The sequence below is a fragment of the Lathyrus oleraceus genome, chromosome 1 (assembly GCF_024323335.1).
Source record: "Lathyrus oleraceus cultivar Zhongwan6 chromosome 1, CAAS_Psat_ZW6_1.0, whole genome shotgun sequence".
NCBI classification, from domain to species: Eukaryota; Viridiplantae; Streptophyta; class Magnoliopsida; order Fabales; family Fabaceae; genus Lathyrus; species Lathyrus oleraceus.
The window spans coordinates 423,840,464-423,861,839 of record NC_066579.1 but is presented as its reverse complement, the minus strand read 5'-3'; the positions used below and the strand labels follow the sequence as shown (position 1 = coordinate 423,861,839).

General features: G+C 31.8%; 1 protein-coding gene across 1 annotated transcript; it reads left to right on the top strand.

Moving 5' to 3' along the window:
- Positions 1-553: 553 nt before the first annotated feature.
- Positions 554-4,006, top strand: LOC127078806 (indole-3-glycerol phosphate synthase, chloroplastic). Its single transcript, XM_051019235.1, has 10 exons — positions 554-849; positions 1,326-1,586; positions 1,700-1,876; positions 2,615-2,689; positions 2,788-2,832; positions 2,932-3,096; positions 3,227-3,305; positions 3,408-3,490; positions 3,575-3,643; positions 3,787-4,006. Exons 1-10 carry the CDS (start codon positions 718-720, stop codon positions 3,868-3,870), a joined length of 1,170 nt encoding a protein of 389 aa, XP_050875192.1. The 5' UTR covers positions 554-717; the 3' UTR covers positions 3,871-4,006.
- Positions 4,007-21,376: the final 17,370 nt, after the last annotated feature.

Genomic DNA, 21,376 nt, shown 5'->3' with positions numbered 1-21,376 from the left:
TTAAACCAAGCTCTGATATCATTTGTTGGAGGAGTTTTTCACTAAGAAACATTGAATATTGTGGGACTTCTTATTTTAAAGCAAAACCATAATACTCAAGTCTCCACATTTCCAATCAATGTAGAACTATTCTCAACACCGATCAGCGTCCATCCAACTCTTCTCAAAGTTATCCGCATCAACACATTGATGGATTATAAAGAGAGTTTTATAATCTTTCTTCTTCGATTCTTTATGTGCAACTTTTTCTTGATCCGTCGCGGCTTCTGCAAGCGTTGCTACTCCTTCCTTCACAAGATCCCAAAGATCTTGATAACAGAACACAACCTTCATCTGCTTGCACCAATTCTCATAATAATTGTTGTTCTTGAGAATCAGAAGATTTGTTGGAAAATGCCCGTTTGGATGATTCGTTGCCATCGTGATTTTCTTCCCACAAATCGATTAAACCAAACTCTGATACCATTTGTTGGAGGAGTTTTTCACTAAGAAACATTGAATATTGTGAGACTTCTTATTTTAAAGCAAAACCTAATACTCAAGTCTCCACATTTCCAATCAATGTAGAACTATTGTCCATATTACTCATACTTGATACATTCTCAACACCGATCAGCGTCCATCTAACTCTTCTTGTCCTTCTCTCTCCATTGACCGTATGTAAATTCTAACACATCACAACCCAGAACCACGATTTCACCTGCTTTAGCGTTTTCAATGGAATCATTGATTTCTCTCAAGGGACACTTTTATGCATTTCCTTCCTTCTCATCCAAAACCAGAACCACCATTCCTCCTACTCAACTGAATACTTATAGAAAAAACTTCCTTTTTACTGTTCGAGCACAGGTGAAGTTTTTCTTGCAATTTTTCTCTCTTTTTCTATTATTTTATTGTTTCTGCTTCTACATTTATACGGGTCTTTCAATTGGATTTTGTATTTTCAGTTTAATTATGAGAAACCTTTTTCTTTTCTATAATCATGTTTTTTGGATTATTTTGGGTTTTGATTATGGTGGAGCTTAATGAAGGTTCGTTCAGCTACAATAGCCGCATCTAGTGAATTTAAGTTTTTTTTTTAAACTAATATCTATGTACAATTGGAGTTTAGGGTTTTGTGTTCAGTTATAGCCTTATGTTTTTGGGAGTAATTGGAGTTTTATTATGGTGGAGTCTTGTGAATATTCAGCTCCAATAGTCAAATCTAGTGAACTTAGTTGATTTTTAAATGATATATGTGTTCAATTGGATGCATTTATTTTGGTTTGATTATGAGGAACCTTTTTGATTTTATATTTTTGGGATTATTTGGTGTTTTTGATTAGATGGACCCTAATGAAGATTCAGCTACAATATCCACATCTGGTGAACCTGTGGTTGAAGCTCTTAAAGTTAAGGAATGGGAAGTAGGAATGTTTCATAATGAGGTTGCTGCTACCCAAGGTATAAAAATAAGGAGAAGTCCACCAACTGGACCCCCTGTTCATTATGTAGGACCTTTTGAATTCCGATTGCAGAACGAGGGAAATACACCTCGTAACATCTTGGAAGAGATTGTATGGAACAAGGACAGAGAAGTCTCACAAGTATTATATTTGATTTTCTTTATGATTCTGTTTAGTTTTTCTCGATGTGTATAATATATTGTTTTTCATGAAATTGAGAGAGCTTGTGTTAATGTGAACTATTTTGTTTTCAGCTAAAAGGAAGAAAACCCCTTGGTCTGGTTAACAAGTCCCTTAAAAATGCACCTCCTGTTAGAGATTTTATTGGAGCTCTAAGGGCGGCTAATGAACGAACTGGGTTGCCTGGATTGATTGCTGAAGTGAAAAAGGCTTCACCAAGTAGAGGCATTTTGAGAGAAAACTTTGATCCAGTAAGTTTGTTTTGTTTTCCACTATGATTTTTAAGGACAGAACTATTATCTTTCTACTTCATTTGTTATTATTCTGAAGTTCGTACTTATATCATGTGGGAAATGTTTGTGTCGACTCCAATGGTGCATCTCATTCAGTGTTGTCAAATAGTGGCTATAGTGCTATAGGGTAGTGGAATTTTAAAAAAGCACTATTGTTCCGTGATGCATAATTTTAGTATAGAGTAGTATCAAATAGTGGCCAAATCAGCATTATAGCAATGTAGCGTAGCAAAATTTGAACAAATCACTAGTTTCTGCAATCACCGATTGACAACACAAACCTTATAGCATCTTGTTGGTTAGAGTCAGGCTAGACTATTTAACTATTCCTTTTACTTCTCTTTGCTAAATCTAGTTGCTACATGAGTTCTTGATCTGAGTCATGAGTCATGTCAGCATAGAGAAGTCATAAATTATTTGTCTTTTACTATTATTGCGTCTATAGAGTTGAATCTGTAGTTTTGGATTTTTTTTGTCTGCTTCCATATATCCCAGTTAAATACAAATATGAATTTATGGACGAGTTATTGCATTTTTGTATGTACCACATGACAACGACAAGCATCGTAATATATGTACTATATACTTCAAACTATGAGTCTGTAGAGTTGTCAAGCAACTTATCCAACACCGTTGTCAATTTTTATTTCTTCTCTTCACGGTATACAGCACCGTTTAACGGATTCTTTCATACAGGTTGAAATTGCTCAATCTTATGAGAAGGGTGGAGCAGCATGCCTAAGTGTTTTGACAGATGAAAAATACTTCAAGGTAAACTAACTAACTTTAAATTCGTTAAAAGCTCCTTACAAATTGACGCAGCTAAATGCTCTAACCAACTCTAACTTGAACTTGGCCTTTTTGTCCAGGGAAGCTTTGAAAATCTTGAGTTAATAAGAAATGCTGGAGTAAAGGTTTGCTTAATGAATTGAAGTAATCCTTCATATAAGATTTATTCTACCATCCAATGTTTCATGTAAGTCATGCTGATGACACTAGAAAAAAATATGCAGTGCCCTTTGTTGTGCAAAGAATTCATCATAGATGCTTGGCAACTCTACTATGCTCGATCTAAAGGTGCAGATGCAGTCCTTCTAATTGCCGCTGTTTTACCTGATCTTGACATCAAGTACATGGTTAAAATATGCAAATTACTTGGATTGGCCGCCCTTGTTGAGGTAAGGCCATTGACGTCCAGCGTGAATAAAACATTTTTTAGATTTTTGATACTTGATGCTAAAATATAAAAATTTATTTCTTAACCTAGTTGAGCAAGAGTTTATTCATTTTTTATTTGTTTTAATGTAGGTGCACGACGAGAGGGAATTTGACCGTGTTCTTGGAATAGAAAGTGTTGAGCTTATTGGCATCAACAACCGCAATCTTGGTATTTTATATCAAACCTATTCTTGTGTGTGTCAATGTCCGAATACTTCAACTGAAGGATCTGCGTCATCAATTATGGCTTCTAATTTTTGTGTGGTTGCAGAAACATTTGAGTTAGATATCAGCACCACGAAGAAGCTTCTTGAAGGAGAGCGAGGCAAAATAGTTCGTGAGAGAAACATAATGGTAGGTGTTCAAAGAATTGTTATTCCATTTTAACTTACTTCAAAGAAATTTTATTTTAAACTGACGATTATATGGTTTGTTTAGATGGTAGGAGAATCTGGTTTGTTCACTCCTGAAGATATTGCCTATGTACAAGAAGCAGGAGTTAGAGCTGTAAGTATTGAGTCATCTCAGAGAGCTTATGAAAATAAGCTGAAAAGTAGCTTAAGCACAGTTATTGGTTTGTTGACGCTGAAAACTTTTAAGATTATACGTTGACAGAATATCAAAATTAAATTCTTTCAAATTTTCTGTAGGTTTTGGTGGGAGAGTCTCTTGTGAAACAGAATGATCCTGGAAAGGGAATTAGCAATCTGTTTGGCAAAGATATATCTGTCTGAATTGAGAAATATACATAGCCAGATTAAGTTATCATCAAAATTTTGTTAGCTGCAAACATATACCAACATACATTTTTATGTTGACAGTTTTTCAGTACAGATTATAATAAGATTCTTCTTTTGATGCCTTTTACAATTGCTTGTACTAAATTATAAAAAAAAAATCATTAGCATTGGAAGCAATGATTACATGGGTGGTTATTTCTATCCAACTATCATTCTTCTTTTTTTTGATACACATGATTCTGATCTACTAAGTGGTCCTCTCAAATTCTCGGCCAGATCCTCACAACACAACCTCATAAGCATCACCTTTTCTTCTCCTCTACATGGACCTAGGGGTGTGCAAATATTCGGTTGTGTGGTCCAAATCATAATCAAATTCAAAGTTATTTAAAATATTCAAATATAATTAAATGACTATTAACCATTTTAGTTATTAATGTTTAGTTATCCACTCATTTTATTTTTAGATTCTAATCTGGTTATTATCCAAAATTAAAATGTTTCTACTCAATTATTTTTTAAAATAATTAATTTTTTTTTTCAATTTTTTTTCCAAAATTCCACATTTTTTTTTCAATTTTTTTTATTTTCAAAATTAATTTTTTTTAGAAAACAATTTCCAGAACTTTTTTTACAAAATATATATTTTTTAAAATTTCAAAAAAAGACTTTAAAATTTCTGAAGTTTTCAAAAAGAATATATTTCTGAAGTTTTGAAAATAAAAATTAATTTTTTTATAAATGTTTATTTTTTTAAAAAAAATTGCTAATTTTTTTCTGATATATATATATATATATATATATATATATATATATATATATATATATATATATATATATATATATATATATATATATATATATATTTAATTTCCAGAACTTTTTTTTTGAATAAAATAAAAAAATATTAATTTTTTATTTATTTTCCAAAATAAATATTTTTTTAAAAAAAATATCGGAAAATTGAACATATATATTTTTGCAACCCAATATTTTTAAACAAATAGTAATAAAATTTAACAAAATAACATAATTTTAAATCAAAATGTAATCTATTTTTTCCAAAATTATAAATAATTAATTTAAAAATGTTTTTTTTTATAAAAAAATCATTTAAAATCAAATTTTTAAAAGAAAAATCGATTATATAACCATAACTAAATTTATAATCGATTATATAATTATGAATCTAAATTATTATGGTTGATTTCTAAAAATAATCCTAAATAGACCGGTGTTTGTTTACCAGCAAATTTTTACATACAGAAACTTTTGTGTAAGGGTGAATTAATGTTGGATCTGAATAAGTTAAAAGGGGTGGAAAATGAGTGTGTAAATAAATTATGTAGGGATAGGAGGCACAATTTTCTCAATGTTTTCATTTTCAGAGGGCGGTTTGAGGTCTTCAGCAGGAACACTAAGTAAGTGGGTGACGCATGGTTTGGGATGGCTATAAAGTATTTGGTTTGAAAAGTGACCAATTTGTAAGCGGTCAAAAATATTAATTTAAAAACACAATATTAATTTAAGAGGTTAAGTTTGATTTTCTCAAAGACTTTTGTAAACACGACTATATAATTAATTTTGGAATTTTATAAATATTTATTAATTGATCATTAGAGTTGTCAAAACTTGTAACAATATCGTCTATTTCAATCTTCTTTCTTATAGAGTGACAATCTATCTCAATATATTTGGTCATCTCATGGAAGACTGGATTTGAAGTAATGTGTAATGCAGTTAAATTATAATAAATAAGTGTCATTGATTTTTCTTATTTAATTTGATTTTCTTGAGCAACTGTTTAAACCAAATGAGTTCACATGTTGTCATTGTCATGATCCTATATTATGTATCGGCGTTTGATCTTGCAACTATATTTTGTTTCTTACTTTTTTAGGATATAAGGTTTCCTCCAACAAGTACACAATACCCAGAGGTGAATCTTCTATCAATGAGTGACTCTACCAAATAAGTATTAGAATATCCAACTATTTGAGTATGTCATTTATCTTCATATACGAGACCTTTTCCTGGAGCACATTTGATATATCTCATGATCCGAATAACAATGTCCATGTGTTCTTGGCAAAGAGAATTTAAGAACTGACTTACCACACTAACTGCAAAAGAAATGTCAGAACGAGTGACTGTTAGATAATTCAACTTTCCAACCAATCTTATATACTTTCCCAAGTCAGATAGAGACTCCCACTGATTGGATACGAATTTGACACTTGGATCCATATGAGTATCAGCTGATTTAACATTCAACAAACATGTTTCTTCCAAAATATCCATAACATATTTCTGCTGAGAAATCACCAAACCATCTTTTGATTGAGCTACCTCATTACCAAAAAAGTAGCGGAGTTTACCAAGGTCTTTTGTTTGAAATTGATTTTAGAAATGTTATTTCCATTGGAGTATTCCTTGTTAATCACTACCAATTATGACAATATCATCTACATACACAGTAAGATAAATACATCATTAGGTTAAGTTACGATAAAACACAGAATGATCAGCTTCACTACGGATCATACCAAATTGATGTACTATAGTGTTGAATTTGCCAAACCAAGCTCCCAGAGATTGCTTAAGACCATAAAGATATCCCATGTACCCTACAAACCATAGTCAATGATTCCCCTTGAGCAACAAATCCAGGTGGTTGCTTCATATATATACACACTCTTTAAGATCACCATGTAAAAATAGATTTTTGATGTTAAGTTGATGAAGAGGCCAATGTCGAATTGCTGGAATGGCGAGAAGAAGTCAAATTGATGTCATTTTGGCTAATAGGCGAGAAAGTACCACTATAATCCAACCCAAAAATATGAGTGTATTCTTCTGCTACCAAACGAGCTTTAAATCAATCAATCTTATCATCTAGACCAACCTTCATTGTATAAAGTCAACGATAACCTACCAAAGATTTCCCAGGGGAAAGAGGAACCAGTTGTACCATTTCTTTGAATAACAAAATTTTTATCAATCATTGTGCCTCCACTCAGGGTGAGATAACGCTTCACTTGGAGTTTTAAGAATAAAAACATAAGACAAAGAAGACAAACAAGTATAATGCAAATGGAAAGGACAGTGATACCATAAACCAACATAATATGGAGAATGGTTTTGTGTTTAAGTATACCTTTTTCGAAAGGCAATCAGAAGATCAAACTCAGATTACAGGACCAGATTCAATGATAGTAGGGGCATTGAATGAGAGTTTGCAATGACCTCATGGACAAATATGACCTCAAAGCCATCGTTTAAGATCATCAGTTTTCCAACTGCATCCATTTATAATTTCTATTTTAAGTCCTCCATTTTCTCCTCGTATATGCTTTCCTCGTTCTCAATATCCCTTTCTCCAACGTCCCATATCTTGATCACCATATTTTCCTCCTCAATATCTTTCATGTTCACCTCATCCCAAACCTTAATCCTTATATACCATGATTTTTTTTGAACTCTTTAATTACACAATCCATATATCGAACAAACACATTTATTAAATATGATAATAGAATAACTCAATTGTACAAATAATTTATATATGTATATTTAGAATCGTCAAAATGGGCTAATCCACATGGGTCGGCCTGTTAGACTCGAAAACATTAATTTAAAAACGAAGTATTAATTTAAGGAGGTTAAATTTGATTTTTTCAAAGACTTTTGTAAACACGTCTATATAATTAGTTATGGGACTTCACAAGAATCTTGTAAACAAGTATGTTAATTGATCATTAGAGATAAATCTTGTGACAATTTCGTTTGATTCAAACTTTTTTTTGAAAATGTGACAATCTATCTTAATATGTTTGGTCTTTCTTGGAAGACTGAATTTGAAGCAATGTACAATGCAACTTCAAATCACAAACAAGTGTCATTGATTTTGCTTCTTTAATTTGATTTTTCTTGAGCAACTACTTTAACTAAATGAGTTCACATGTTATTATTTCCATGACCCTATATTATGTATCGGTTCTTGATCTTGCAACTACATTTTATTTTTTACTTTTTCAGGATATAAAATTTCTTCCAACAAATACACAATACCCAAATGTGGATCATCTATCAATGGATGACTCTGCCCAATTAGCATTAGAGTATCCAGCTATTTGAGTATGTCCCTTATCATATACATGACCTTTTCCTGGAGCACATTTGATATATCTCAGAATTCGGACATCAACATCCATGTGTTCATGGCAAGAAGAATTTAATAATTGGATTACCAAAGTAGCTGCAAAAGAAATGTCAGGACGAGTGACTGTTAGATGATTCAACTTTTCAATCAATCGCAAATACCTTCATGAGTCAGATAGAGTCTCCCCCTGATTGGGTAAGAATTTGACACTTGGAACCATATGAGTACCGTCTGGTTTAGCATTCAACAAACTTGTTTCTTCCAAAATATCCATAACATACTTTCGCTGAGAAATCACCAAATCATCTTTTGGTTGAGCTACCTCAATATCCAAAAAATAACGGAGTTTACCAATTTCTTTTGTCTGAAATTGATTCGAGAGATGTTGTTTCAACTGGAGTATTCCTTGCTGACCACTACCAATTATGACAATATCAACTAGATACACAATAAGATAAATACATCATTTGGTTGAGTAACAATAAAACACAAAATGATCAACTTCACTACTGACCATACCAAATTGTTGCATTACAATGCTGAATTTGTCAAACCAAACTCTCAAAGATTGCTTAATACCACAAAGAGATACTGTGTACCCTACAAATCATAGTTGATGACTCCCCCTGAACAACAAACCCATGTGGTTGCTCCATATATACTTCCTCTTCAAGATCGCCATGTAAAAATGCATTTTTGAGGTCAAGTTGATGAAAAAGACAATGCTGAATGGCTGCAATGGCGATAAGAAGTTGAATTGATGCCATTTTGGCTATAAGCGAGAAAGTACTACTATAATCCAACCCAAAAATATGAGTGTATCCTTTGGCGACCAAGCGAGATTTAAATTGATCAATCTTACCATTTAGATCAACCTTCACTGTATAAAGCCAACGACAATCTACCAAAGATTTTCCAAGGGGAAGAGGAACCAGTTCCCATCTACCACTGCTTTGAATAGCACACATTTCATCAATCATTATTTGCATCCATTCAGGGTGAGATAACACTTCAATTGGAGTTTTAGGAATAGAAACATAAGACAAAGAATACAAGCAAGTATACTGCAAAAGGTGCAAAGGGGAAGGATAATGATAACATAAATCAATATAATGTGGATAATTATTTTATGTTTGAGTATACATTTTCAAAAGGCAATCAAGAGACCAGACTCAGGTTGCAGGACTGAATTCGGTGATAGCGGGGGCGTTAGATGAGAGTCTGCAATGATCTCAGAGACAAATATGACCTCAGAGCCATCGTTTAAGATAATCGGTTTTCCAACTACATCCATTTATGATTGCCGAACGAAATAATTTATGTTTTAAGTCCTCCATTTTATCTTTGTATATGCGTTCCTCGTTCCCAATATCCCTTTCTCCAACGGTCCATATACAAATCACCATATTTTCCTCCCCAATATCTCTCGTGTTCACCTCGTCCCCAGCCTTCATCCTTATCTACCATCATTTTTGTTTTGGATTCTTTAATTACACAATCTATATATCAAACAAACACATTTATTAAATATGATAATAGAATAAATCAATTGTACAAACAATTTATATATGTATATTTATAGTGGTAAGAATAGGCTAACCCATATGGGGCAGTCCGTCAGATCCAAAAAATCATAGGGTTTGTGCTTTAAAATTAGAGTTTATATTTTCAGGGTTTTTTAAGCCGACCCTAAAAAGCCCGCTACCCATTAGGGCTAGCCCAATATGGGTCGTGAGTATCCTGTTAAACCCATATAGCTATATATTTAATATATATATATATATATATATATATATATATATATATATATATATATATATATATATATATATATATATATATATATATATATATATATATATATATATATTAATACTTATATTGTCTTATTCCAAAATAATATATTTATTTTTCTCACTACACTAAATTTTATCTCTATTCTATTCAATCTTTCTCTTTTAAATCTTATACATTAATATAATAAACACTATTTTCTCGTATTCTAATAGTTTCTCTTATGTTAAATATTCGAGTATTATTTTATACAATTTAGATATGTGTTGTACTTAAAAACACATTATAGTATTTATAAAATATAATATAGTACTAAAAATGTATTATGTTTAAAGTAATATAATTTTTAATTTCTTTTATAATAAATATTACGAGGTTTTTATTAAAAAAAACATATTTAGGATCGGGTAGCCCGAAGCCCATTTAGGGTCAGATTTGGGTTTCAAGCCCATATTACAATATGGTTTTTTTTGCTCCAACCATAAAAAGCCCGAGGTCCACCAGGACCGATCCGTTTAGGGTCAGGTAACCCATTTTTACATATCTATGTATATGTTTACCATCATTGGACGACTTAGTTTCCACAATAAAGATAAGAACTATTGCACAAAGAAAGAACACAAAGATCAAAAGTATAGTTTTCATCCTTGAATAAGTGATATGCTAACTGTAGTGTAAAGTATTATTTCAATTAGCAACTATTTAATGATTATAAGACAAGATAAATTTATGAAGAATACAAAGAGCTTCGTTAGATGAGATATATTGTACTCCCTCTGTTTTAAAATTACTGATGTTTTACCAAATACAATTTGTTTTAAAATGAGTGTCATTCTCACTTTTCAATGTAATAGTGATTGCAATTTTTCTAATTATGTCATTTAATTATAATCATGCATACTACTTCTAATACTTTAATAGGGTTAATTTAGTAAAAGTGTAATATCTTATGAGAATATTATTATATTTCTTAATTTGCGTGTAAAAAACTTAAACGACAATCATTTTAAAATGGATGGAGTATATAATAATTTGGCTAATTGTGAGAACAATGGGTTATCCACACCTAACAAGTGAAATGATGTATTTCGTTTCCCTTTCATTCTCCCATGTCCCTTTTGTCGATAAATCATATGTATAAACCATAGTGTTAACGACAACTCTACTCTGTATGCAAGTTCTAACACATCATAACACAATCCAAAACCATAATTTCATATTTTTCGTATTGAATATCTCGCTTTAACCTTTTCAATGGAGTCCTTGATTTCTCTTGAGGATCACTTTTATGCCTTTCCTTCTTTCCCATCCAAATCTAGAACACAACCCTCTTATTCAAGTCAATACTTATAGAAATATTCCCTTTTTAGTGTTTTTGTTTGAGTACATGTGAAGTTTTTCTTGCAAAACTTATGTCCTTTTGTATTATTTTATAGTTTATGGTTCTAAATTTATACAAGTCTTTTTTCTTTTAATTTTATTTTGGAGGTGTTGATTTAATTGAGTTTTGACTGATATATCTATTCCATTGGCCCCTCTTGAATTTAGATTCACAAAGATCATTTGTATAGTCCATCTAAAATCCATATTAAAGAATATGTACCCGGACAATTGAAGAGTTATGAGACTCTATTATCGTTCACCTTCAATTGATAATGAAGGAGAGATATAGTTCATCAAAATTGAGCTGAAGAGGAATGGAGATTTAAGTGTTATGTGGAGTACATTTCACCGTTACAAAACAAAAGGTTCGACCGAGGTGGATGTGGAGATTGCGGGATCGACCGAGAATATTCTAAAAAAATGTTGAAACGTCTTTAACCATGACTTGATGATGAAATGTATTGTTAGATTTGTGTTAACGATTATCTATGTAATGTTACGTTTTTAACGCATGTCATAAAAATAATTGATGTTAAATTATGTTACATTTTCTGCATTTGTTTATGGTTTTTAATAATATCAGTTTCCAAAACTAAAGTTCCATATATTTTTTTTGACGTTTTGGTGCGTCCGTAATGTATTTTCGTATTTGATGGACATTTTAGGTTTTTCACAAGGCGTAGAAGCACCAATATGGATGTGAAAAGTAATGACCTGATATTTTTAGGAGACCAGACTTAGGTTTGGAAAAGTCTATACCAATGCAACATGTTCCCACCCAAAGCCATATGTAGTGAAAAAGTGACGTGGCAAAACTCATATAAGAAACCACTAAATACTCCACTTTAATTTTAAAATTGCAACCTTGCCACTCAACCCTAACAATTTTCTCTCTCTCTCTCTCTCTCTTTCTCTAACTTAATTCCTCTATTCCTTCATAGTCTCAATTAGGGGTGAACAACATGCTAGGTTGAATAAGTTTGGGCCCAAAATCTCAATAAGGTCCAAAACCACAGTTGATTTATTGTTGCTCAGTACCACCATTCTTTTCTAGGATTTTTTTTGATTGATAATTTTGGATTAGCATACTAAGTATAGTCGATTACATCTCGAAAAACACAATACTCAATTTTTTCTAACTTCTAATGACATGAGACATTACAAAAACCAAAAACCAAAGAGAGTAAGGTCACATGTTATTAGATTTAATTATTAGATTTAATTCATATTTAAGTTTGTTAGATATTAGATTTAAATATTAGATTTGATTCATATTTAAGTTTGTTAGATATTAGATTTAAATATTAGATTTGATTCATATTTAAGTTTGTTAGAGGCTTATAAATAGGGTGTCAATCATTGTAACTTTTAATCTTTTTTGTAGCCGTCATTCTCTGAATAAGAATATTTCCATTCATCATATATTCTACCTTTGCACCAACAATTGGTATCTAGAGCTCCGGTTCAGATTCATTGGGAAACACGGGAAACACGAGTGAACGTGAGGTCTTGTGCGTTTGATTTTAATTCTTAGATTCGTGTTGAATCTTGAACAAAATCTGATCAGAATTTTAATTCTGTGGGTTGGGAAACACTGTGTGAGAAATCTGAGTGTATTGTGCAAGGTAGAAAGATGAACGGAAACGGCAACATGAACACCAAACTTCCAGTATTTGACGGTAAAAACTGGAATCGTTGGATGATCCAAATGCGTGTACTGTTCGGTGCTCAAGATGTTCTAGATCTTGTCACTGATGGTTATGTTCCGGTAGCAGCAGATGCGACGGATGAACAGAAAAACATGCAGAAGGAAGTAAGGAAGAAGGATCAGAAAGCATTGTTCTTCATTCATCAATGTGTTGATGTAAATGTGTTTGAGAAGATTGCAGATTCAACGACAGCAAAGGCTGCGTGGGACACACTGGTTAGATGTTATGGTGGTGACGCATCAGTGAAGAAGGTGAAGCTTTAGTCCTTGAGAAAGCAATATGAGAATCTCAACATGAAGAATAATGAGAAAGTTTCTGAATACATCTCCAGAGTGATTCTGATCACTAATGAGATGAAAGCGTGTGGAGAAACTCTTTCTGAAGAAACAATCATGGAGAAGGTATTGAGATCCCTTACCTGTCAATTTGATTACATTGTGGTAGCAATAGAACATTCCAAAGATCTGAGCACCATGAGAATTGAAGAGCTGCAGAGCAGTCTAGAAGCGCAAGAGTTGCGTTTAACTGAGAGAACTTCTGAAAGGGAAGTAGAGCAGCAGGCTCTGAAAGCAACTTCTGATAGGAGGTATCAGAAGCAGTCAGAAGCCAGGAGAAGATCTGATGGTGGTCAGAAGTCAGAAAGCTCAACCTCTGATAGACAAAAGAATGCTCAGAAGGGAAAAGAGAAGTATGACAAGAAGAAAATCCAATGTTACTGCTGTAAGAAGTTCGGTCACTTTGCTAGAGACTGTTGGTCAAACAAGGAGAGAAAATCAGAAGAAGCAAATATAGCCAGAAGTTCTGATGACGAATCTGTGCTATTGATGGCCTCTGAATCTGATGATATGGATCTGATAGACTGGTGGTATATGGACACTGGTTGTTCAAATCATCTTACTGGAAACAAGAAATGGCTGGTTGACTTTGACTCTGAAAAGAGGACAAAGATCAGATGTGCTGATGACAAATATCTTAATGCAGAAGGTATGGGAAATGTCAGAGTGACTCTGAACAATGGGAAAACAGCATTGATTCAGAACGTGTGGTATGTACCTGGCATCAGAAGCAATCTGATGAGTGTGGGACAATTAATTGAGAAAGGTTTCTCAGTTACCATGAAGGACAATCTTCTGAAGCTGTACGACTGTAATCAGAAGTTGATTATGGAGTCAGAACAGGGAAGGAATAGAACATTCAAGGTGAATGTCAGAACTGCAGACTCAGAATGTCTTAGTGCAACAAGTGCTGAGAAGGAGAGTGAGCTGTGGCACAGAAGATTTGGTCATTTGAATTTCAGAAGCTTAAAACATCTGAATTCAAAGAAGTTGGTACATGGAATTCCTGCAATTAAGAAGCCTGAAAAGTCATGCAAAGTTTGTATGGAAGGAAAACAACCACGATTGCCATTTGCGTCAGAAACTGCTCCAAGAGCAAAACATGCCTTGGGAGTTGTACATTCTGATGTGTGTGGTCCATTTCCAGTAGCATCGATGGGAGGGAATAAATACTTTGTGTTATTTGTTGATGAATTCACAAGAATGACATGGGTATCCCTTATTAAGTTCAAACACGAGGTGTTTGATGAATTCAAGAAGTTCAGAATGAAGGCTGAGAATCAGAGTGGTCAAAAGCTGAAGATTCTTAGAACTGACGGTGGAGGTGAGTATAACTCCAAAGAGTTCCAGAAGTTCTGTGAGGAGAATGGAATTGAGCATGAGGTTACTGCTCCTTATACCCCTCAACACAATGGTCTTGCTGAAAGAAGAAACCGAACTTTGCTTGATATGGTGAGAAGCATGCTAAAGGAGAAGAAGCTTCCTCAGAAGCTCTGGGGAGAAGCTGTTGCCACCGCAACGTATGTACTCAACCGATGTCCTACGAAGAAGTTGAAGGAAATAGTTCCAATACAGAAGTGGACTGGAGATAAGCAAAGTGTTAGTCATCTGAAGGTGTTTGGTTCTGTTTGCTATAAACATGTTCCAGAAGCCAGAAGACAGAAGCTGGATGATAGAAGCAAAGTGATGATTCTGATAGGGTACCACAGTACAGGTGCATACAAGCTCTATTGTCCAGAAACCAATAAAATTGAATTCAGCAGAGATGTGATTGTGAAGGAATCAGAAGTTTGGAATTGGGATAAGTCTCAATCTGACTCTGATGTTAGAACCTCTGAAGAAAGGTCAGAGTTCAGAATTTCTGAGGCTGGAGTAAACTCTGATATTGATTCTGATTCTGATAGTGATTCTGACTCTGGAGAAGACTCAGAAGATGAAGGTGACTCTGATGATCCAGACTCTGATGACCCAGACTCTGATGGTAATCCAGATTCTGGTGGCAATTCAGACTCTGGAAATATGCCAGACCCTGAAGATGGTCAAAGCTCTGGAGGAAGTCAACCATCTGAAGCTAGAAACTCTGAAGCTCAAGACTCTGAACAAGTTCAGAGACCACAAAGAATCAGAAACATCCCCAGAAGATATGCAGAATTTGACATGCTGAAAGACACTGAAGTAGACTCTGAAGGAGAAGTTATTCAGTGTGCCATGTTAGTAGACTCTGAACCCATAAGTACAGAAGAGGCTCTTAAGCAGAAGCTCTGGCTGAAGGCCATGAAAGAAGAACTTGATGCTATAGAGAGAAACAAGACTGGAAGTTCTGAACAAGAGATAGCCAAGTTCAAGAAAGTTCTGATGAATGAATTCGAAATGACTGATCTAGGCAAAATGACATACTTTCTAGGGATGGAGTTCAGATACTCTGAGAAAGGTATTATTTTGCATCAGCTCAAGTATGAATTAGAACTTCTGAAGAGATTTGATCTGAAGAATTGTAAGATTGCTGTTACTGCATGCCAAGCTGTGTGGATTCTGAATCTATTGCAGGATCTGAAGATTAAAGTAAACAAACCTCTGAAGCTGATGATTGACAACAAGTCTGCAAACAATCTTGCCAGAAACCCAGTGTTGCATGGGAGAAGCAAGCACATTGAGACCAAGTATCATTTTCTGAGACATCAAGTTCAGAGGGGAGTGTTAGAAGTTGTACACTGCAGCACTCAGAAGCAGTTGGCAGATGTTCTGACGAAAGCTATCAAGACTGATCAATTTCTCAGATTAAGGGATGGAATTGGTGTTACAAGTTTTGATGGAATATGAATTAAGGGATGGTATTAGATTTAATTATTAGATTTAATTCATATTTAAGTTTGTTAGATATTAGATTTAAATATTAGATTTGATTCATATTTAAGTTTGTTAGATATTAGATTTAAATATTAGATTTGATTCATATTTAAGTTTGTTAGAGGCTTATAAATAGGGTGTCAATCATTGTAACTTTTAATCTTTTTTGTAGCCGTCATTCTCTGAATAAGAATATTTCCATTCATCATATATTCTACCTTTGCACCAACACATGTCTCTCTTGAAAAAACAAGAAAAAGAATAAAGTGTGCTATTCTATGATAAATATAAATAAATGTAATAAAAGTGGAATTCAACCATCATCGTTGTTACACATTTTTATTTATTCATTATATTTCTATCACATGTATTGTAAATATCATACTTAAATAACCTAAAACACAAACCTTATACATTAAGGATCTGTTTGGATGAGCTTATTTGAGCTTATCTACTGTCATAAGTTTTGTGACACTGTTTCATTGAGACTTAATCAAAACAACTTATGATGTTTTTCAAAAAAAAAGTTCAACTTATTTTTATAAATTCTTCCGGATATCTAATGAAAACAAATTATAAAAAGGAATTGAAATTTATTTTATCATTTGATATGAAAATAGCTTATGTGAGATTATTCATAATCACTTATTTTAATAAATATTTATTATATAAGCTATGTATCCTAAGAAATCCAAAAAGTCTCTTTGGTAGGGGAAATAGATGGGAGATTAGAGAATATTTAATAATTACGTGTTTGGTTCAATTTTAAGAAGGGGAAGGAGGTAGATCGATGTGACCAAACTCTCTTCTGAACCATTTTTTGCTTTCTCCGATTTGGGAGAATTTGGAGGGGAGGAGAGTTGTTTCATTTTAGTTATAATTATATTTACATATTTAACCTTATTTATTTATTTAAATATAAATTTAACTTATTAAAATGTGATAATCTTTTTAAAATTATATATCATAACCATTACATTTTTATAAATATTTTATGATGTTCTTTAGTTGAATACTTATATTTCGTCAATGAGTTTGTATTTGAATTACAAACAGTGAATATCATAAGTCTTATGGTAAAATTGTAAGGATAAAAAGTAAATTAGTTTAGAAATACCTCTCATCCCCTTGTGAATCAAACATATTTGTAAATAAAAATTCCTCATCCCCTATCATATTTTGAACCAACAGTATATATAATTAAAATCTCTCCCCTTCCTCCCCTCACCTCATCTTCCCTTGATAAAAATCCCTTCCTTTCTCTCCCGTCAATTGAACTAAACAAACACTAAGGATCAATATGGTTCAAATGAAATGAATGAATTTTAACGAAGGGAAGGGAAAAGGACGAGAGGTGAGAGATTTTTTTTTAATTATATACATGTTTGATTCAAAAGAGAGGAGGGAACAAATGAATTTTAATTAAAAATATGTTTGGTTTATAACGGGGAGGAGGTGAATTTTATTAATAATTTATATTTATATTTTTATGATTTTATATAAGTCATATGATATTAAAAAAGTAAAAATTTCATAAATATTTTTGTGGCAGTAACATATGCATAAATTATTAAACACAAAATTTATATTTTCAAGTGATTAAAAAAGTTATAGATTACTATGTAATGTTAAAAAAATTGAGTAGACTGGATTTACAATATAATTCTCCGACACAAATTAAATTATGTGTTGATAACAATTTTTTATTCGTGATGAACCATCTAATAAAAGAAATATATAAATAATTTATTATATATATATATATATAATATATATATATATATATTATATATATATATATATATATATATATATATATATATATATATATATATATATATATATATATAATATATATATATATATATATATAATATATATATATATATATATATGTGTGTGTGTGTGTGTGTAATAGACAAAAATATAAAATGAATGGTTTAAAATTAGATATAAAAATGTATTATAGGATAAAAAAATTAGAAGAAAAAAATGAACCTTAATAAATATATAAAAAAATGAAGTGATTATAATTTATATTAAACAATAAAAATAATTTGAAGATGGAGAATAATTATAATAATTTGATAGAAGCGATGAAGAAAAATCCCTCAAAAGAGAAACGGTAAACGAAAGAAAATAAATAATATTGAAATACTAAAATAAAATCGAAGATATTTTAATAAATGTAATAATTTTTTAAATATAAAAATTCATATCGCCTATCTTCCCCTCAAAAACCCTCCGATTTGGGGGACGCAGAAAGTATATTTTGGAGGGATTTTTGCTCCCCTCCTCTCCCCTCATAAATTTTGAACCAAACACATTTAATTATTAATATTCCTTTCCTCCCATCCATTTATCCCGAATGAAACACACTATAAGGATCTGTTTGGTTCAAACAATAGGAGAGGAAGAGAGAGATTTTAATGAAGGGAAAGGAAGGAGAAATATTTTTAAAATTTTATATATATATATATATATATATATATATATATATATATATATATATATATATATATATATATATATATATATATATATTTCAAAATAGGGGAGGAGAATGGAGAGAGAGATTTTAATTAAAATTATGTTTGGTTCAGAAGTGGAGGGAAGTGATTTTATTAATAATTTACATTTTTCTTTTTATGATTTTATATAATTCATGATATTTAAAAAGTGAAAAATTCACAAATATTTTTTTGGTAATGACATATGCATAAATAATTAAAAATAAAATTTATATTTTTCAATGATAAAAAAAGTTATAACTTATTACATAATGTTAAAAAAAATAAGTACACTTGATTCACAATATAATCCTCCGACACAAAATAAATAATATGTTGATAACAATATTTAAATCGTGATGCAATAAACAAAAATATAAAATGAATGCTTAAAATTCAGGGTTAAGTATGTCCGGAGTCCTCATAAATATGTCAACATTCAATTCTAGTCCTTATACAAATTTTCTTCAAGCAATGGTCCTTGCGAACTTTTATACCCCAAACACCCGTCCCTCCCGTTATTTCCACTGACAGTGGCTTACGTGACATGCCAAATGTATATTTTTTATTTGACATGTAAGATAATTATTAAATTAATTATTTTTGTTTTTTTTATTAAAGACAAACACATAAGGCTTGTAACCCTAATTTTTTCCAATTGCTTTTCATCCCGTTCTTTTGTCTTCTCCCCTTCATCTCTTTCACCACCATATCGTATTCTTCATATTCTTCTTTGTTGAACTTCATTTTATTTGTCTTCCTCAACTATAATTTATTTACTAATAGTATGTCATCTTCATCAAGATGAAGCAAATAAGTATCATATCATTCTCCAAGTGTGACCAACTATCTAGTGAGAAGGTGTGAGTGCAATGCTCATATGATATCACACCATTTCAAGAACAGACGTAATAAAGGGAGAATTTCCTAGAGATGTCCATTTTGAACAAATGAGAAAACTTGCAATTTATTCATTTGGGATGATGATATTGCATAAAGAAATGATGATTATGAAAGTGTAGATGAATAATGGAGCAAATATGAGAGCAATGTGAGGTAGATGTAAGTTGTTGAAACTTTGAAGGAGCTGTATGAATCTCCAATGAAGAAGAACAAGAGGTTGCAAATAAAGATTAAGTCAGAGGCATTTTAGGAAAAGCTGAAGTCAATTTATCTTGTATTCTCATTTTTGGTCAACATGTACTTGTTAATTAGGTGTAAACGTTGAAATGATTTACTGCTCTTCTTCTAAGTTTGTAATGTTGTTTTAATTTATTTTGTAATGTTCACTTGATATGAACTATAATTTGATATAACTGATTTTGTAATGTTCACTCGGTATGAACTATAATTTGGTGTAATTGATTTTGTAATGTCCACTTGCTATGACCTATAATTTTGTGTAAACGATTTTGTAAGTTTCACTTGATAATCTGGAATGACCTATAATTTGGTTCAGTTATGCATTGTACTATAATTTTGACATAATGTGGCCTATATATTTGACATGATATGACCTATAATTTTGACATAATATGATCTATAATTTTGACATAGAAATGCAAACATATTTCACTAAAGAGTTACATTACATATTCAATATATTACATTCATTACATATCAAAATAATAATTGATCCATTCATCACATTACAGTACATATGACTTATCAAAATAATAATATCTTTTTCAAAATAGAAACATAAACAAAAATAAATATCTATCATCAACCACATCTTCACTAGGTTATCTCCTTACAACTTTTTGCCAAACTTTTTGATATCCTACCACCAATAACAGATTTTTATGTGTTTCCTCTTCAGTTATCACCAAAGGATCGTCATGGTTTTACCAGGGCCAAACACATCCTCTGTTTTCAGGGTCCTTAACCTTTCACTCTATCTTTTTGCACTTGGCACATCAACATTCTTCTTGAACTTGCTTTTGACATGATATAAAAAAATAACAAACATAAGAAAGACGACTTAAGAAGGAGTAAATATGCTCATAACAATTTTTAATACTCACTGGTTCTTTGCAACTTGGCTTTGGTGAAGATAATCGTGGGGGCTTGAAAGGTTTGTTTTTGTAGACTTTTGGTTGTTTACCAAAGAAAACCTTGACACCATTTGGCTTTGATTTACTTGACTTAATAGATGATTTGTCAACACTCAAAGGCCGAATGTCCAAAACATCATCATCCCCCAATAATACAACCAAAGTCTCAACATTCCAAGCATATAACTTATCCAAACTTGAAGATTGTGTAGGTTGTTCCTTATTGACAATTGGCTCATTAACAATATGTTATTTATTGACAGTTGACTCATTGACACTAGGTTACTTATTGATAGTTGGTTTGTTGACAATTGGCTCATTGACACTAGGTCCCTCATTGACTTTTGTCTTCTTTAGCCGTGTCTTTTTTTAACTTTGTTCCAGTCTTACTTGTACCATTATTGACAAACCCTTTAGTCCTCTCCTGCAAGAAACATTAAGATTGTTATACATAATCTTAATATTAACTACACACAAGCACAAACACAATACTAAGGTAGTACATTACCCTTTTTTTTGCGCCAAATGGACTTGGCTAGTCTAACTGATCTGTGTAGTATTTCCAGATGGAACAAGTACAATTTGCTTATTTTTCTTTGCAAGTCCTTTGTTATGGCTTAGTTTAAAACATGTTTTGCAAGATCCTTCATCATGTTTCCACCACATCTTAACACAACTCAAATAAAACTCAGGGTTAATCACT

What these genes read in the sequence shown, in the direction of transcription:
- LOC127078806 (XM_051019235.1), top strand. Translation starts at nt 718, where the DNA reads ATGGAATCATTGATTTCTCTCAAGGGACACTTTTATGCATTTCCTTCC. An exon ending in TAAGAAATGCTGGAGTAAAG is followed by an intron (nt 2,833 to 2,931) that starts GTTTGCTTAATG and finishes AAAAATATGCAG; the next exon opens with TGCCCTTTGTTGTGCAAAGA. An exon ending in TTCGTGAGAGAAACATAATG is followed by an intron (nt 3,491 to 3,574) that starts GTAGGTGTTCAA and finishes TGGTTTGTTTAG; the next exon opens with ATGGTAGGAGAATCTGGTTT.